At 54.5% G+C, this 18,457-nt stretch overlaps 1 protein-coding gene across 1 annotated transcript in view; it reads right to left on the bottom strand.

The window, feature by feature from the left end:
* Positions 1 to 615: 615 nt before the first annotated feature.
* LOC311338437 (sodium- and chloride-dependent GABA transporter 2-like) overlaps positions 616 to 18,457 on the bottom strand; it is a 32,026-nt gene continuing 14,184 nt past the window's right edge. Inside the window, exons 7-15 of the mRNA XM_084463710.1 lie at positions 17,691 to 17,825; positions 15,353 to 15,456; positions 14,077 to 14,201; positions 13,295 to 13,407; positions 13,041 to 13,178; positions 12,773 to 12,875; positions 11,440 to 11,540; positions 11,122 to 11,292; positions 616 to 2,852 (exon numbers count right to left, since the gene is read on the bottom strand). Coding sequence (XP_084319836.1) covers positions 2,685 to 2,852; positions 11,122 to 11,292; positions 11,440 to 11,540; positions 12,773 to 12,875; positions 13,041 to 13,178; positions 13,295 to 13,407; positions 14,077 to 14,201; positions 15,353 to 15,456; positions 17,691 to 17,825 — 1,158 coding nt within the window. The 3' untranslated portion in view covers positions 616 to 2,684. The remainder of the gene's footprint in view (positions 2,853 to 11,121; positions 11,293 to 11,439; positions 11,541 to 12,772; positions 12,876 to 13,040; positions 13,179 to 13,294; positions 13,408 to 14,076; positions 14,202 to 15,352; positions 15,457 to 17,690; positions 17,826 to 18,457) is intronic.

The following is an 18,457-nucleotide window of genomic DNA, read 5'->3' as shown; positions in this document are numbered from 1 at the left end:
AGCTGACCAGAGCACAAGGGTCATCATACTGATGGACTCTGAGGAGGAAGATGGGCAGCTGACCAGAGCACAAGGGTCATCATACTGATGGACTCTGAGGAGGAAGGTGGGGCAGCTGACCAGAGCACAAGGGTCATCATACTGATGGACTATGAGGAGGAAGGTGGGGCAGCTGACCAGAGCACAAGGGTCATCATATGATGGACTCTGAGGAGGAAGATGGGCAGCTGACCAGAGCACAAGGGTCATCATACTGATGGACTCTGAGGAGGAAGGTGGGCAGCTGACCACAGCTGTGATGTGAGGTGGCTGAACCAGAGCTCAAAGGTCAGTATGTAGACAGCAGGGTGGCCAGACCATACACAGAACGGAAAACAAAGCCTATATGACTCAAATGTCGCAACATATGAATTTTTCCATCACATGAGTCAGCGTTACTTAAAAAACCCCACTAATTTTAAGGTACCATGTAACAAAGCTATAGAAGTGCTTCAATATTAAATGCATTGATACGATTTCAGTCCAATTTCAAAGCGGTTATAGATGTTTAAACGTCCAAAAAGGACAATAACTATTTCAAAAATCATTAGTGCCTTTATTGCTGTGAAAAAAGAATTTGACATTGTTTTTTAAATGATTACAATAAAGTACAACCACCATAAACACCAAAATACTGACACAAAATAAGACCATCATTAAGACAAACACTTCAGTATTTTTGTACCAACTATTCAACTCTTGTGGAATATTTCTACTTTCATATACCCATGACTTAATATGAGAACTTAATATTAGAGGGACCAGTGCTATGCAACACGTTTGCATTGTCCTGGAGACTTAAGGTGCCTACTTAGCTAGTATTTAGTAAGTACTAAATAAGTACTTAGTAAGTATTTAAGTACTTACTAAGTACTTAATAAGATGAGATCCGTTTATCTACTGATCGCCCTGTAGTCCATCAAGGAGTGTTATTATCACAATATTTTTTTATAATTATGCACATTCACATTTTCACACACATCTTCTGTAGGTAATATTGAAAGGTCGAAAAGAGTTTAAATTAAACAGCACAAATAAGCACCATCGCCCTCAGCCGAGGTTGAAGAGCAAGACGGATTCCCTGAATCGATCAGGGAACCAATGCCCTGATTGGCTGAGCCAGAAGCTTGTTGAAGAGGGCGTGTTCTGGAAAGGGCTCTTCCACTTGTTACACATGTCGATCATGACCTCAGTAGAGGGAAATCTTGAAAGCTCCCCTGTTTTTTGAGTCTCATTCTGAAGTTTTGTTGTAATAATTAGTTTATAAATGTAATTTACCACTAAGGATGCAATAAGAGTACTTAGTGTTGAGAATCTTCAATAGGCTGTTACCTCCGCCGTGCGCTGCCATACATTACCATGCATTACCATACATTACCAAACATTGGCAATGGGACTATATCAAAGCTCCTGAGTAGCGTTGGTTCAACTCATTTATTTTTTAGCTATATCTTTAGCTAGCTATAAATTTGACCACGATGGGAATAAAAATGAATGTCACTTTTTCGCCAAATGAATAATGGCGATGCACGCGATGGCCCCTCACTGTGGGTTCTGCAGCGGTGGTCATGTTTATATAGTTATAGTTAACTATACAGTTAACTACGGCGTCAAGCTTGTTTACGCTGTGCTCCGCCTCCACCTCGTTAAATCTTGAACTGAGGCGTCCAATCAGAGCAGTGCTCATTAGCATAATCCCACGCCCTTCAAAAACGTCCGGTTTTTAGAATGTAGGAAACGAGAGACAAACAAAAGCTGGATTTTCAACATTTCATGTGCAGACTTCACTTCATGTGAAGAGTCTAGACCACAGGGCACCATTTAAAATTCACCATTAGAGTGAAATGCGCTCTGAAAACACGCTTATCTCATTCATACACCATAAGGCACGCTAGGGCAAGGGTCAGGGCAAGGTAACGACACAAGGTCGGTTTACTCCTAGTATTATGGGGTGGCTTCCGGTCAGCCTTGGTCCCTCTTACCACCAAAGTACGATTGCTGATCTCTCTTCCGGTCTCTGAGCTGTGGGGCAGTGAACAGTCCTCGGTGAAACACCAAGGAAGAAGTGCATGGGGAGACATCACCCTCTCCCCCTCTCTATGGCAGAGCGGGAGAGGGCCAGGAGATATATATATATATATATATATATATCAAGATAAAAATACTTTACTATATCAAATAGACCTGTTTATCCAAACATAATGTTTAGCATTTTATCTTGTAACTCTTTGGCCCCGGTATGTTTGACTTTCAGAGGGTTCACATGTCCTCACATGTGTACACTACTGTACGTATACTACTATACTGTACGTATACTACTATACTGTATGTATACTACTATACTGTATGTATACTACTATACTGTATGTATACTGCTATACTATATGTTGGCACTTGACTTGGTTTAAAACCCCCCCGTGGCCCTGGAGCCGAGACAGTTCTTTGGTCACGACAAAACGCCCTCACCCGTCGCTGTGACGTCTGTAAACTGGACAATCGATTCCTTCCTTTTGCGCATTATTCCCAGCAGCGCGGTTACTGGTTAATATGATCGTTAAGGCACATTGTGATGACAACGACGCTAGTGCTAACCGCGTGTTAAAACAGTAGCTGTGTTTGGTTAGTGAATCACCAAACGCCTGCTCCTAAAACGGCTGCAGTGCAGAGACCCCGGGCTGGTGGCAGTCCGCCTGAAGCCTCGCCGCCTCGTCCGACAGTTCTGTCGACTGGTACTTTGACTCCACGCTCGCCGTAGCTTTAGCTCGTCGCGCCAGCGGCAGGTCATCTGAGGGGGCGCACAGCGCAGAGATCCGCTGCAAAGGAACAGAAGAGGAGAAGAACCCGCAGGTCCCGGTGAATGAGTGACGCTCTTCCCTGTCGACACACGCAGCGCTGACGGACGGCTGGGCTGAGGGCGGTGGACAGGGCGCTAGTCAGGGCGCTAGTCAGGGGGCGCTAGTCAGGGGGCGCTAGTCACAGGGCGCTAGTCAGGGGGCGCTAGAGACGCTAGTCAGGGGGCGCTAGTCACAGGGCGCTAGTCACAGGGCGCTAGAGGCGCTAGTCAGGGGGCGCTAGTCACAGGGCGCTAGTCACAGGGCGCTAGAGGCGCTAGTCACAGGACGCTAGTCAGGGGGCACTAGAGACGCTAGTCAGGGGGCGCTAGTCAGGGGGCGCTAGAGACGCTAGTCAGGGGGCGCTAGTCAGGGGGCGCTAGTCAGGGGGCGCTAGAGACGCTAGTCAGGGGGCGCTAGAGGCGCTAGTCAGGGGGCGCTAGAGACGCTAGTCAGGGGGCGCTAGTCAGGGGGCACTAGAGACGCTAGTCAGGGGGCGCTAGTCAGGGGGCGCTAGTCAGGGGGCGCTAGAGACGCTAGTCAGGGGGCGCTAGAGGCGCTAGTCAGGGGGCGCTAGAGGCGCTAGTCAGGGGGCGCTAGTCAGGGGGCGCTAGAGACGCTAGTCAGGGGGCGCTAGAGACGCTAGTCAGGGGGCGCTAGTCAGGGGGCGCTAGAGACGCTAGTCAGGGGGCGCTAGTCACAGGGCGCTAGAGACGCTAGTCAGGGGGCGCTAGAGGCGCTAGTCAGGGGGCGCTAGAGGCGCTAGTCAGGGGGCGCTAGAAACGCTAGTCACAGGGCGCTAGTCAGGGGGCGCTAGTCAGGGGGCGCTAGTCACAGGGCGCTAGTCAGGGGGCGCTAGAGACGCTAGTCACAGGGCGCTAGTCAGGGGGCGCTAGAGACGCTAGTCACAGGGCGCTAGTCACAGGGCGCTAGAGGCGCTAGTCACAGGACGCTAGTCAGGGGGCGCTAGAGACGCTAGTCACAGGGCGCTAGTCAGGGGGCGCTAGTCAGGGGGTGCTAGTCAGGGGGCGCTAGAGACGCTAGTCAGGGGGCGCTAGAGACGCTAGTCAGGGGGTGCTAGTCAGGGGGCGCTAGAGACGCTAGTCAGGGGGCGCTAGTCACAGGGCGCTAGAGACGCTAGTCAGGGGGCGCTAGAGGCGCTAGTCAGGGGGCGCTAGAGGCGCTAGTCAGGGCGCTAGTCAGGGGGCGCTAGTCAGGGGGCGCTAGAGGCGCTAGTCAGGGGGCGCTAGAGACGCTAGTCACAGGGCGCTAGTCAGGGGGCGCTAGAGACGCTAGTCAGGGGGTGCTAGTCAGGGGGCGCTAGAGACGCTAGTCAGGGGGCGCTAGTCAGGGGGCGCTAGAGGCGCTAGTCAGGGGGCGCTAGAGACGCTAGTCACAGGGCGCTAGTCAGGGGGCGCTAGAGACGCTAGTCAGGGGGTGCTAGTCAGGGGGCGCTAGAGACGCTAGTCAGGGGGCGCTAGAGACGCTAGTCAGGGGGCGCTAGAGGCGCTAGTCAGGGGGCGCTAGAGGCGCTAGTCAGGGCGCTAGTCAGGGGGCGCTAGTCAGGGGGCGCTAGAGACGCTAGTCACAGGGCGCTAGTCAGGGGGCGCTAGAGACGCTAGTCAGGGGGCGCTAGAGGCGCTAGTCAGGGGGCGCTAGAAACGCTAGTCACAGGGCGCTAGTCAGGGGGCGCTAGTCACAGGGCGCTAGTCAGGGGGCGCTAGAGACGCTAGTCACAGGGCGCTAGTCAGGGGGCGCTAGAGACGCTAGTCAGGGGGCGCTAGTCACAGGGCGCTAGTCACAGGGCGCTAGAGGCACTAGTCACAGGACGCTAGTCAGGGGGCGCTAGAGACGCTAGTCAGGGGGCGCTAGTCAGGGGGCGCTAGTCAGGGGGCGCTAGAGACGCTAGTCAGGGGGCGCTAGTCATGGGGCGCTAGTCACAGGGCGCTAGAGACGCTAGTCACAGGGCGCTAGTCAGGGGGCGCTAGAGACGCTAGTCAGGGGGCGCTAGTCATGGGGCGCTAGTCAGGGGGCGCTAGTCAGGGGGCGCTAGTCAGGGGGCGCTAGTCACAGGGCGCTAGTCAGGGGGCGCTAGAGACGCTAGTCAGGGGGCGCTAGTCACAGGGCGCTAGTCACAGGGCGCTAGTCAGGGGGCGCTAGAGACGCTAGTCAGGGGGCGCTAGTCAGGGGGCGCTAGAGACGCTAGTCAGGGGGCGCTAGTCATGGGGCGCTAGTCAGGGGGCGCTAGAGACGCTAGTCACAGGGCGCTAGTCAGGGGGCGCTAGAGACGCTAGTCACAGGACGCTAGTCAGGGGGCGCTAGAGACGCTAGTCAGGGGGCGCTAGTCAGGGGGCGCTAGAGACGCTAGTCAGGGGGCGCTAGTCATGGGGCGCTAGTCAGGGGGCGCTAGAGACGCTAGTCACAGGGCGCTAGTCAGGGGGCGCTAGTCACAGGGCGCTAGTCAGGGGGCGCTAGTCACAGGGCACTAGAGACGCTAGTCAGGGGGCGCTAGTCACAGGGCACTAGAGACGCTAGTCAGGGGGCGCTAGTCAGGGGGCGCTAGAGACGCTAGTCAGGGGGCGCTAGAGACGCTAGTCAGGGGGCGCTAGTCAGGGGGCGCTAGTCATGGGGCGCTAGTCAGGGGGCGCTAGAGACGCTAGTCACAGGGCGCTAGTCAGGGGGCGCTAGAGACGCTAGTCAGGGGGCGCTAGAGGCGCTAGTCAGGGGGCGCTAGAGGCGCTAGTCAGGGGGCGCTAGAGGCGCTAGTCAGGGGGCGCTAGTCAGGGGGCGCTAGAGGCGCTAGTCAGGGGGCGCTAGTCACAGGGCACTAGAGACGCTAGTCAGGGGGCGCTAGTCATGGGGCGCTAGTCAGGGGGCGCTAGAGACGCTAGTCACAGGGCGCTAGTCAGGGGGCGCTAGAGACGCTAGTCAGGGGGCGCTAGAGGCGCTAGTCAGGGGGCGCTAGAGGCGCTAGTCAGGGCGCTAGTCAGGGGGCGCTAGTCAGGGGGCGCTAGAAACGCTAGTCACAGGGCGCTAGTCAGGGGGCGCTAGAAACGCTAGTCAGGGGGCGCTAGAGGCGCTAGTCAGGGGGCGCTAGAGGCGCTAGTCAGGGGGCGCTAGAGACGCTAGTCAGGGGGCGCTAGTCAGGGGGCGCTAGAGGCGCTAGTCAGGGGGCGCTAGAGGCGCTAGTCAGGGGGCGCTAGTCAGGGGGCGCTAGAGACGCTAGTCAGGGGGCGCTAGAGACGCTAGTCAGGGGGCGCTAGTCAGGGGGCGCTAGAGACGCTAGTCAGGGGGCGCTAGTCACAGGGCGCTAGAGACGCTAGTCAGGGGGCGCTAGAGGCGCTAGTCAGGGGGCGCTAGAAACGCTAGTCACAGGGCGCTAGTCAGGGGGCGCTAGTCAGGGGGCGCTAGTCACAGGGCGCTAGTCAGGGGGCGCTAGAGACGCTAGTCACAGGGCGCTAGTCAGGGGGCGCTAGAGACGCTAGTCACAGGGCGCTAGTCACAGGGCGCTAGAGGCGCTAGTCACAGGACGCTAGTCAGGGGGCGCTAGAGACGCTAGTCACAGGGCGCTAGTCAGGGGGCGCTAGTCAGGGGGTGCTAGTCAGGGGGCGCTAGAGACGCTAGTCAGGGGGCGCTAGAGACGCTAGTCAGGGGGTGCTAGTCAGGGGGCGCTAGAGACGCTAGTCAGGGGGCGCTAGTCACAGGGCGCTAGAGACGCTAGTCAGGGGGCGCTAGAGGCGCTAGTCAGGGGGCGCTAGAGGCGCTAGTCAGGGCGCTAGTCAGGGGGCGCTAGAGGCGCTAGTCAGGGGGCGCTAGAGACGCTAGTCACAGGGCGCTAGTCAGGGGGCGCTAGAGACGCTAGTCAGGGGGTGCTAGTCAGGGGGCGCTAGAGACGCTAGTCAGGGGGCGCTAGTCAGGGGGCGCTAGAGGCGCTAGTCAGGGGGCGCTAGAGACGCTAGTCACAGGGCGCTAGTCAGGGGGCGCTAGAGACGCTAGTCAGGGGGTGCTAGTCAGGGGGCGCTAGAGACGCTAGTCAGGGGGCGCTAGAGACGCTAGTCAGGGGGCGCTAGAGGCGCTAGTCAGGGGGCGCTAGAGGCGCTAGTCAGGGCGCTAGTCAGGGGGCGCTAGTCAGGGGGCGCTAGAGACGCTAGTCACAGGGCGCTAGTCAGGGGGCGCTAGAGACGCTAGTCAGGGGGCGCTAGAGGCGCTAGTCAGGGGGCGCTAGAAACGCTAGTCACAGGGCGCTAGTCAGGGGGCGCTAGTCACAGGGCGCTAGTCAGGGGGCGCTAGAGACGCTAGTCACAGGGCGCTAGTCAGGGGGCGCTAGAGACGCTAGTCAGGGGGCGCTAGTCACAGGGCGCTAGTCACAGGGCGCTAGAGGCACTAGTCACAGGACGCTAGTCAGGGGGCGCTAGAGACGCTAGTCAGGGGGCGCTAGTCAGGGGGCGCTAGTCAGGGGGCGCTAGAGACGCTAGTCAGGGGGCGCTAGTCATGGGGCGCTAGTCACAGGGCGCTAGAGACGCTAGTCACAGGGCGCTAGTCAGGGGGCGCTAGAGACGCTAGTCAGGGGGCGCTAGTCATGGGGCGCTAGTCAGGGGGCGCTAGTCAGGGGGCGCTAGTCAGGGGGCGCTAGTCACAGGGCGCTAGTCAGGGGGCGCTAGAGACGCTAGTCAGGGGGCGCTAGTCACAGGGCGCTAGTCACAGGGCGCTAGTCAGGGGGCGCTAGAGACGCTAGTCAGGGGGCGCTAGTCAGGGGGCGCTAGAGACGCTAGTCAGGGGGCGCTAGTCATGGGGCGCTAGTCAGGGGGCGCTAGAGACGCTAGTCACAGGGCGCTAGTCAGGGGGCGCTAGAGACGCTAGTCACAGGACGCTAGTCAGGGGGCGCTAGAGACGCTAGTCAGGGGGCGCTAGTCAGGGGGCGCTAGAGACGCTAGTCAGGGGGCGCTAGTCATGGGGCGCTAGTCAGGGGGCGCTAGAGACGCTAGTCACAGGGCGCTAGTCAGGGGGCGCTAGTCACAGGGCGCTAGTCAGGGGGCGCTAGTCACAGGGCACTAGAGACGCTAGTCAGGGGGCGCTAGTCACAGGGCACTAGAGACGCTAGTCAGGGGGCGCTAGTCAGGGGGCGCTAGAGACGCTAGTCAGGGGGCGCTAGAGACGCTAGTCAGGGGGCGCTAGTCAGGGGGCGCTAGTCATGGGGCGCTAGTCAGGGGGCGCTAGAGACGCTAGTCACAGGGCGCTAGTCAGGGGGCGCTAGAGACGCTAGTCAGGGGGCGCTAGAGGCGCTAGTCAGGGGGCGCTAGAGGCGCTAGTCAGGGGGCGCTAGAGGCGCTAGTCAGGGGGCGCTAGTCAGGGGGCGCTAGAGGCGCTAGTCAGGGGGCGCTAGTCACAGGGCACTAGAGACGCTAGTCAGGGGGCGCTAGTCATGGGGCGCTAGTCAGGGGGCGCTAGAGACGCTAGTCACAGGGCGCTAGTCAGGGGGCGCTAGAGACGCTAGTCAGGGGGCGCTAGAGGCGCTAGTCAGGGGGCGCTAGAGGCGCTAGTCAGGGCGCTAGTCAGGGGGCGCTAGTCAGGGGGCGCTAGAAACGCTAGTCACAGGGCGCTAGTCAGGGGGCGCTAGAAACGCTAGTCAGGGGGCGCTAGAGGCGCTAGTCAGGGGGCGCTAGAGGCGCTAGTCAGGGGGCGCTAGAGACGCTAGTCAGGGGGCGCTAGTCAGGGGGCGCTAGAGGCGCTAGTCAGGGGGCGCTAGTCACAGGGCACTAGAGACGCTAGTCAGGGGGCGCTAGTCAGGGGGCGCTAGAGACGCTAGTCAGGGGGCGCTAGAGACGCTAGTCAGGGGGCGCTAGTCATGGGGCGCTAGTCAGGGGGCGCTAGAGACGCTAGTCACAGGGCGCTAGTCAGGGGGCGCTAGAGACGCTAGTCAGGGGGCGCTAGAGGCGCTAGTCAGGGGGCGCTAGAGGCGCTAGTCAGGGCGCTAGTCAGGGGGCGCTAGTCAGGGGGCGCTAGAAACGCTAGTCACAGGGCGCTAGTCAGGGGGCGCTAGAAACGCTAGTCAGGGGGCGCTAGTCAGGGGGCGCTAGAGGCGCTAGTCAGGGGGCGCTAGAGACGCTAGTCACAGGGCGCTAGTCACAGGGCGCTAGTCAGGGGGCGCTAGTCACAGGGCGCTAGAGACGCTAGTCAGGGGGCGCTAGTCAGGGGGCGCTAGTCAGGGGGCGCTAGTCACAGGGCGCTAGTCAGGGGGTGCTAGTCAGGGGGCGCTAGTCACAGGGCGCTAGTCAGGGGGCGCTAGTCAGGGGGCGCTAGTCAGGGGGCGCTAGTCAGGGGGCGCTAGTCAGGGGGCGCTAGTCAGGGGGCGCTAGTCAGGGGGCGCTAGTCAGGGGGCGCTAGTCACAGGGCGCTAGTCAGGGGGTGCTAGTCAGGGGGCGCTAGTCAGGGGGCGCTAGTCACAGGGTGCTAGTCAGGGGGCGCTAGTCACAGGGCGCTAGTCAGGGGGCGCTAGTCAGGGGGCGCTAGTCAGGGGGCGCTAGTCACAGGGCGCTAGTCACAGGGCGCTAGTCAGGGGGCGCTAGAAACGCTAGTCACAGGGCGCTAGTCAGGGGGCGCTAGTCAGGGGGCGCTAGTCACAGGGCGCTAGTCAGGGGGCGCTAGAGGCACTAGTCACAGGGCGCTAGTCAGGGGGCGCTAGAGACGCTAGTCACAGGGCGCTAGTCAGGGGGCGCTAGAGACGCTAGTCAGGGGTTGTAGTCAGGGGGCGCTAGTCAGGGGGCGCTAGTCACAGGGCGCTAGTCAGGGGGTGCTAGTCAGGGGGTGCTAGTCAGGGGGCGCTAGTCAGGGGGCGCTAGTCAGGGGGCGCTAGTCACAGGGCGCTATTCAGGGGGTGCTAGTCAGGGGGCGCTAGAGGCGCTAGTCAGGGGGCACTAGTCAGGGGGCGCTAGTCAGGGGGCGCTAGTCACAGGACGCTAGTCAGGGGGCGCTAGAGGCGCTAGTCAGGGGGCGCTAGTCAGGGGGCGTAGTGCAACACCTGTGGATTCATACACCAAAATACCTGCCGACTTATTGTGGAATCTGTCCAGTTTTCAGCCATTCTTGAATAAAGGAGATAGTTTGCAAACAAAATAAGCTGTATTGATATTATTATGAAATCCCCCGAGAAGCATAGACCTCTGAAGAATAAGTCCCGCCTCCGAGGCTCCGGTTCCCTCGGTCAAACGTCTACGGGGAACAACACGGGGTTTATGAACGATCGTACATAACAAACTCTGTGGGGGGCGGAGAAGTAAAAGCTGCGTCACGTTTTGAACTACACACTTTTCCCTCTAGTTTCCACTGGGGTTTGGATTGTCGGTGCAGTCAAAGTAGTAAACTATTATGATGAAGAATTATGCTAACCCGGATCTGCACAGACTTAGAACACATGACTCTCCCAGTCAAGGTTGCATAGCAACGGCAACGGCAATGTTTCATAGTTTGTCTTCACCGAAATGGAGTTCAGTGGCACCAGAGCCCGCCTACGGAGGTGGCGCCAACGCTGCTCGTTCATGTGTGAAACCGATCAAATCGATCTAAATCTCAATAACAGCCAACAAACTCTTATCACGGGAAAAGAGGCTGAACCTCGCCAGTGAATAAGTTTTATACACCACTGAAATCACGCGTGAAGTGACCATCACGGTAGGTTGTGACTGGTGGCAGCCCTCCCTCCTCCCCAACAAGCAGGACGTATGAAGTCTGCGCAGATTGGAACTAGCTCCCGGTTAGCATTAACAATCGTTTACTACTTTAACGGCACCAACAATCCAAACCCCAGTGGAAACTAGATGGAAAAAGTGTTTAGTTCAAAACGTGACGCAGCTTTTACTTCTCCGCCCCCTACAGAGTTTGTTATGTACGATCATTCATAAACCCCGTGTTGTTCCCCGTAGACGTTTGACCGAGGGAACCGGAGCCTCGGAGGCGGGACTTATTCTTCAGAGGTCTATTGGCCCGTGAAAACACACGAGCCAAGTGTTGTGATTGGTTCGCTCGCCCCACGTGAAAGCGCCTTATGTCCGACGGACCAACCACTCAGGGGCCTCTCGTTCGGTCACAGCCTCGACGCTGGGGACCGGGACGCTACCCGGTCCTGAGCGGGCGTTCCCAGCCACGCACGACCCCCTGCAGGTTATGCGGGGGAACACTGCAGTGTGTGAAAGGGGCTCATGCAGCTGACAATGAAGATAAAAAAACCATCCGACCAGATAAAGAAACTGCTTACCGTTCTCAGTGTGCCGGGTGTGATTGCGACCTTGAAGATCATCCACAGGGGCACCAAGAGGGTGGAGGACAGCGTGAACCACCAGCCCAGGAGCATGCCCCACCACGGATAGTCCAGCGTGTTGTTAAACTTCAGGGGTGTGTACTTCGCCAAGGAGAACACAAACGTCGCCTTAACACGTGGGAAGAGAGAAAGACACAAAAACGCTTCATGGGTTTTTGGAAATTGTATGGCGCCAAAGTCTAAATAGACAGACCTTGTGTCGTGGCACAAAAGAAGGACGTAAACTAATTTGGGAGAATTGACCACACAACTTACAAAGCAGATAACTGGAGTGACATATTTCAAACAGTACTTGATGAGGGGAAATGGTCTGTATCCAATCATGTCCTCTATGACGTCATAAAAACGGTCTGCGCCTGTGGGACGAAAGAAAACATTGAGCCAAATGAACGAATGAATCCTACAGCCTGGAGACGATCCTTATCACCTGACCTAAGTTTAGTTTGGCTACAGATCAGTGTGGACCGCTGGCCGCCCACATACGACATAACCGGCCAATCAGGGACTGTGTTGTGGTTGCTGGATACAAATGGCGCGTTTCAACTGGCGGGTTCGGTTCGGTATGAATCGGTGAGGAACGGTTTGCGTTTCTGGACAACGGTGAAAGCTTTGTTTATTGAAGAAAATGTTGCGCAAAAGTTTGCCGTCCTTCTTGGACGTCCTACATTGTTGCTCTTTGTTCATTGTGCGCGTTCTTCTTTTTCCTTTTTCCATAAGGGTACTGTCTTAAACCCCACCCACCATAAGGGTACTGTCTTAAACCCCGCCCACCATAAGGGTACTGTCTTAAACCCCGCCCACCATAAGGGTACTGTCTTAAACCCCGCCCACCATAAGGGTACTGTCTTAAACCCCGCCCACCATAAGGGTACTGTCTTAAACCCCGCCCACCATAAGGGTACTGTCTTAAACCCCGCCCACCATAAGGGTACTGTCTTAAACCCCGCCCACCATAAGGGTACTGTCTTAAACCCCGCCCACCATAAGGGTACTGTCTTAAACCCCGCCCACCATAAGGGTACTGTCTTAAACCCCGCCCACCATAAGGGTACTGTCTTAAACCCCACCCACCATAAGGGTACTGTCTTAAACCCCGCCCACCATAAGGGTACTGTCTTAAACCCCGCCCACCATAAGGGTACTGAGGCACTGAAGCATCAGTGTAGGGGTCCAATCATTTCAGAACATTTTATACAAATAAGAATCGTCAAAGGTTAGGTAAAGCTATTATCTTAAAATATAAATCTACTTTGTCTGTGACACCAAACTGTTCCGTTACGGTCTTGTTCTGTTGGGATACGTCTTGTTCTAGAAGGCAGCAGCCAATAGGGAGGGCAGGGGCCCGGCCATGACCAGGGGCCCGGCCATGACCAGGGGCCCGGCCATGACCAAGGGCCCGGCCATGACCAGGGGCCTGGCCATGACCAGGGGCCCACCATTTCTTAACATAAAAGACAAAGCTACTCTGACTTGGTTCTTACCGTCTATCTCTATCTCTCTCTGTCGTCTCTCTTGCATCATTAACTAAAGCCCGCCTCCTATCACAACGCCCTCCTCCGATTGGTCTTGCCAAGCTAAGGCCTCTCACCAAACACCCAGCCAATGCACGTCGACTGCAGGATGGCCAACAGAAGCAGAGTCATCCCACTGCAGGCGTAGTAGTCAAACAACTGGAAGATGTACAGTCCGCCCTGTGTGAGAGAGGGACGAGGTGTTAGAAACATCATCACCACGGCTGATCACACTCATTATCAACACCATGGGTCACACGCATTATCAACACCATGGATCACACTCATTATCAACACCATGGATCACACGCATTATCAACGCGTCTGACGACGGGAGAGTCTCACTTCTGTCACCATCAGCAGGCCCACGAAGAAGCATCCCACGCAAATGATGAGAAGGAGGATTTTGCGGCGATGGCCGGTGTGGAAGAACTCGGGGTACATGTCGGAGATGGAGGTGGTCAGAGCCTCCAGGCCTACGAACTGCAGACACACAAGAGCAGATCCGTTCACGTGCTGCGACGCCTCAGCTGGGTCTGACTGTGAGCTGCTCAGCCAGGAAAACAACAGAAGGTTCTGACGGCTCCACGCCAGCTGACCTGACTGTCCAGTCCCAGTAAGATGATCATGAGGAAGAAGAGGACGGCCCACAGCTGAGGGAAGGGCATCATGGCCACCGCACGGGGGTACGCGATGAAGGCCAGGCCGGGACCTGGGCCAACGGCAAAACGGGAAATGGAGTGCATTCATACCTCGCTTTTCTAACCAGTATGTTGCCACACAACACTGCCTCACATTCACCCATTCATGCACACATTCACCCACCGACGGCGGAGTCAGCCACGCAGGGCGACAGCCAGCTCGTCGGTAGCAGTCAGGGTGAGGCGTCTCGCTCAGGGACACCTCCACACGCAGCCAGGAGGAGCCGGGGATCGAACCAGCAACCTTCAGGTTACCAGCCGACCCTCTCTACCTCCTGAGCCACGTGGCCAAGAGGCAAGAAGGTCTGAGACCGAAAGAACATGACCAGAGATATAAAGAACATGACCAGAGATATAAAGAACATGACCAGAGATATAAAGAACATGACCAGAGATATAAAGAACATGACCAGAGATATAAAGAACATGACCAGAGATATAAAGAACATGACCAGAGATATAAAGAACATGACCAGAGATATAAAGAACATGACCAGAGATATAAAGAACATGACCAGAGATATAAAGAACATGACCAGAGATACATACTTGGATACATATTTCTATATAAACGTGTGTTTATATAGTTTATATAGTGTGTGCCTGTGTATAAACATAGTTCAGTGAAGATAACTCAATGTCTGTGGCTCAATGCTACCTTCTCTGACCCCCGGGCTCACCTGACTCCGCTACTTTGGATATGTCTACGTTCTGCTCATAGGCCATGAAACCAAGAGCAGAGAAGATGGCGAAGCCCGCGACGAAGCTGGTGGCACTGTTCAGAAGGCAGAGATAAACACAGTCCCTGGGGAGACAGAAGACAGTGTTGGTGTGGTGACATGAATGCATGCGTTTGCATATGTAAATATGGATGCCAATTCTACACATCGTTTATGGCCCCCGTCAACACGCATGCAAAAACGCATCTAGCTGTAGAAACTCTGTAGTACATATTCAAGGCCACTGTGTGGCGCTGGTTCTCCACCAATAAAAGAACACATCAAGCCTGAGCGCTGTACACTAGCATGCAGTCCAGGAGGAGAAAGCAGTTGTTAAACCTTGAACCTAGATTGAGCAGAAATACTTTTTAATGTACAGTTAGTAATTCCATTCACCAAGGGGCTGTATTTAAAGCTACAAAAATAATACAAATCAAATCAAACAAAACTAATTAGACGGAGATCTAACGTTGCCACCTGGTGGGGGGCGATTACGTTATAGTTTGTGGATCTGGCGTCCACACGAATCCCAACACCAAAACGCATAGGGCCGTTTTTCTCTTTTCCACCCTGGGACCTGGTTTCAAAAAAGTGTGCTTTCGGACACTGAAAACGCCGGATCCGTCTGGACGGTCGGCCCAAACGCAAAAGACTTCTGCGTTTTCACCAAAAAATAGTTTCCGTGTGGACGGGGCCTAACATTCCTCTAGAGCAGTGGTTCTCAAATGGGGGTATGTGTACCACTGGGGGTACGTGACATTTTAAAATATACATATTTTTGAAAAAGTAGCATCCATGCAAAACTCCTTTAAAAAAATATTATTTAATAAATATTTCAGGAAAATATATAAGTAATAATATAAGTATAAGTATTAATTTTATATTCAGTAGGCTATTAAATTTCATTATCCTTAAAACCCAGAGTCTCCCCCATAGCAGGATGGTTCGACCCGACCTGTCACATGCCACCTGGCGTCACCTGTCAATCACTTGGATCAACGATGGAGTCGTGGTTGAAGCGTAGCAGCAATTCTTTTGAAAACACGGAGGGACGAGTGGCAAAGGAGCCCAAAACAAAAAAGCTTTGCGCTGGTTAGGGGGTACTTGGCTGAAAAAATATTTGACAGGGGGTACATCACTGAAAAAAGGTTGAGAACCACTGCTCTAGAGCAGATAGTGTGAGATCTCTGTCACTGAGAATGCCCTGGCATGTTGGTTTGATGCTGCTAGTACTTACTTGTAACAGTTGTTGTTGTACTTATTGTAGCTTCCCAGTGCAGTGAGACATCCGATACAGATGGCGTATGAATAGAAGATCTGAGTGCCTGCGTCCATCCACACCTACAAACACAAACAGGCTGTCACTGAAGGTGGTTAAACAGAGGTGTATATATCCAATCAGTATCGACACACAATAATAACAATAATCAAATATCACAAGACAGCCGGAGAGCAAAGATAACGCACTAATCTAGATGGAGGCTGTGACGCGTCACGTCACTTTGAGGCACTAAGGCATCAACGTAGGGGTCCCATCGTTCCAGAAAATGTAATACAAATCAGAAAGGTCAAAGGTTAGGTAAAGCTATTATCTTAATGTATCACATCTCATCAATACCCCGAACGCAAATCATATCTACTTTGTCTGTGACACCAAACTATTCCGTTGAGGTCTTGCTCTGTTGGGAAACGTCTTGTTTGAACTTCTGCCACCGCGGTGGGGTGCTTCCAAACGTCACTTGTCGTCAGGTGTTCATTTGTCTTTTGAGTTTAAAGCGGAGAAATCAACAACCAACATGTGCCAGAAGGCAGCAGCTAACAGGGAGGGCAGGGGCCCGGGCGTGACCAAGGGCCCGCCATTCTTGAAAAATAATCCAGGGCCCCTGAATGCATGGGCCCCTGGGGCCCCAGCCCATGGCCTCTTTTTTAGCCGGTGTAAATGATGGAATAGTAGTGAACTTGTAGAGCTGATGAAGGATCGGGTCGGCTGGTAACCAGAAGGTTGCTGGTTCGACCCCCGGCTCCTCTAGTGGAGTGTGGAGGTGTCCCTGAGCGAGACGCCTCCCCCTGACTGCTCCTGACCCGCTGTTGCCCTGCGTGGTCGACTCCGCCGTCGGCAGCGTTGGGGGTAACGAGTTACAAAGTAACGCATTACACAAAAAATATCGGTAACTACACTAATTTACTAGACTATAGGAACGCGCGTTCCTGTGTTACCCAAGCCGTGTTTGCCTGTGTGCAACGTTCTGATCTGTTTAAGTGGTGCATGCTGCCTGTGTGTGTGTTGCCTGTGTGTGTGTGTGTGTGTGTGTGTGTTGCCTGTGTGTGTGTGTGTGTGTTGCCTGTGTGTGTGTGTGTGTGTGTGTGTGTGTGTGTGTGTGTGTGTGTGTGTGTGTGTGTGTGTGTGCTGCCTGTGTGTGTGTGTGTGTGTGCTGCCTGTGTGTGTGCAGCTTGCCTCGGCACGTTGCCATAGCGATCGATTTGAGTGACGTAGCTGCAGGTGCGAAGGAGAGAGGGAAATGGAGACGGAGACGGAGACGGAGCCAGGGGGTTTCGGCCAGTGGCGATATTCTCACTACTTCCAGTTTATAGCTCGACAGGACAAAAATATTAGAGTGAAATGCACTCTATGCCCAGGAGACAGGCGTCCTTCAACTGTCGCAACCCAGATTTAGAAAAATACTAGATCAAATACCCGCGACGCGCAAGCCAACATCCGACTACATCCGATTACCTGGACAAGTGTTATTCAGACATGGAATCGAAGCTCAAAATAACTTTTGAGTCCCTGGATCATGTGTCCACCACCGCGGACATTTGGTCCGCCAACAACAAAAGTCACTTAGGAATGACGGTGCCCTGGATAGACAGCATTCGTTTTAAACGTGAGAAGGCTGCTCTGACGGAGCCCTGGATAGACAGCATTAGTTTTAAACGTGAGAAGGCTGCTCTGACGGAGCCCTGGATAGACAGCATTAGTTTTAAACGTGAGAAGGCTGCTCTGACGGAGCCCTGGATAGACAGCATTAGTTTTAAACGTGAGAAGGCTGCTCTTGCCTGCAAGAGGGAGAGAGGAAGACACTTACGATGTCATAGCTTGCGAAATAGGTTCATTTAGCCTTTGGACCATCGCATAAAGTAACAGCATGTGTCACCGCCACCGAAGTGCATTTCTGTTTTAATTGTAGGGGATAAAGTGACCTTTATTTTTATATTATTCATTGACCACTTAATTTTTGTTTGCCATTAATCTAATAACAAGCTGGTTTTGTTCTCAGGAGAAGATTTCTGTTCTCATCTTTCCAGAAGCCTGTGTTTTGAGACTTGCGTGTTGCTACTGATTGACCTCACCACAGCCTCCTTCATCCTGCAGACAGGGACATTGTTCTTTCATATGGTGCTATGTGCCATTTTGTATACATTTATACAATAAACACATAAGACAATTTACAGAAGTAACTAGTAATAAGTAACTAATTACTTAACTAACTACTAGTAACTACCCCAACACTGGCCGTCGGTGGGTGAATGTGTGAATGTGTGCATGAAGGGGTGAGGCAGCGCTGTAGTGTCACCATGGGGTCGGAGAGCCGGGCGGGGTCCGGGTACAGGTAGAAGCGGATCCCGTCGCCGGCCCCGGGCAGCGTCAGCCCCCGGACCAGCAGCACCAGCAGCATCAGGTAGGGGAAGGTGGCGGTGAAGTACACCACCTGACAGGGGGGGTAGAACCATAAACCATAGAGCCATCAGGTAGGGGAAGGTGGCGGTGAAGTACACCACCTGACAGGGGGGGGGGGGGGGTAGAACCATAAACCATAGAGCCATCAGGTAGGGGAAGGTGGCGGTGAAGTACACCACCTGACAGGGGGGGTAGAACCATAAACCATAGAGCCATCAGGTAGGGGAAGGTGGCGGTGAAGTACACCACCTGACAGGGGGGGGGGGGGGGGGGGGTAGAACCATAAACCATAGAGCCATCAGGTAGGGGAAGGTGGCGGTGAAGTACACCACCTGACAGGGGGGGTAGAACCATAAACCATAGAGCCATCAGGTAGGGGAAGGTGGCGGTGAAGTACACCACCTGAACCATAAACCATAATGAACCACCATGAATAAAAAGTACTTCCATAAATGTCACATTTAAAAAAAATAATAAAAACAACAATTAATAATTATATTTAATCATATTTTCTCCTTTGACTTGGGAAATGTGATCTCTTCATTATCACAGCACTTCTTGATGTCCCCTCTACATTTCTTTAAGAGCTCCTGACTTTAGACTTTTAGAGGAGCTCAGCACTGGTCCTGAACAGACTCTGTACTGGTCCTGAACAGACTCTGT

This window comes from Micromesistius poutassou (assembly GCF_964030765.1).
Source record: "Micromesistius poutassou genome assembly, chromosome: 2".
NCBI lineage: Eukaryota > Metazoa > Chordata > Actinopteri > Gadiformes > Gadidae > Micromesistius > Micromesistius poutassou.
This window is presented reverse-complemented; position numbering and strand designations above follow the sequence as displayed.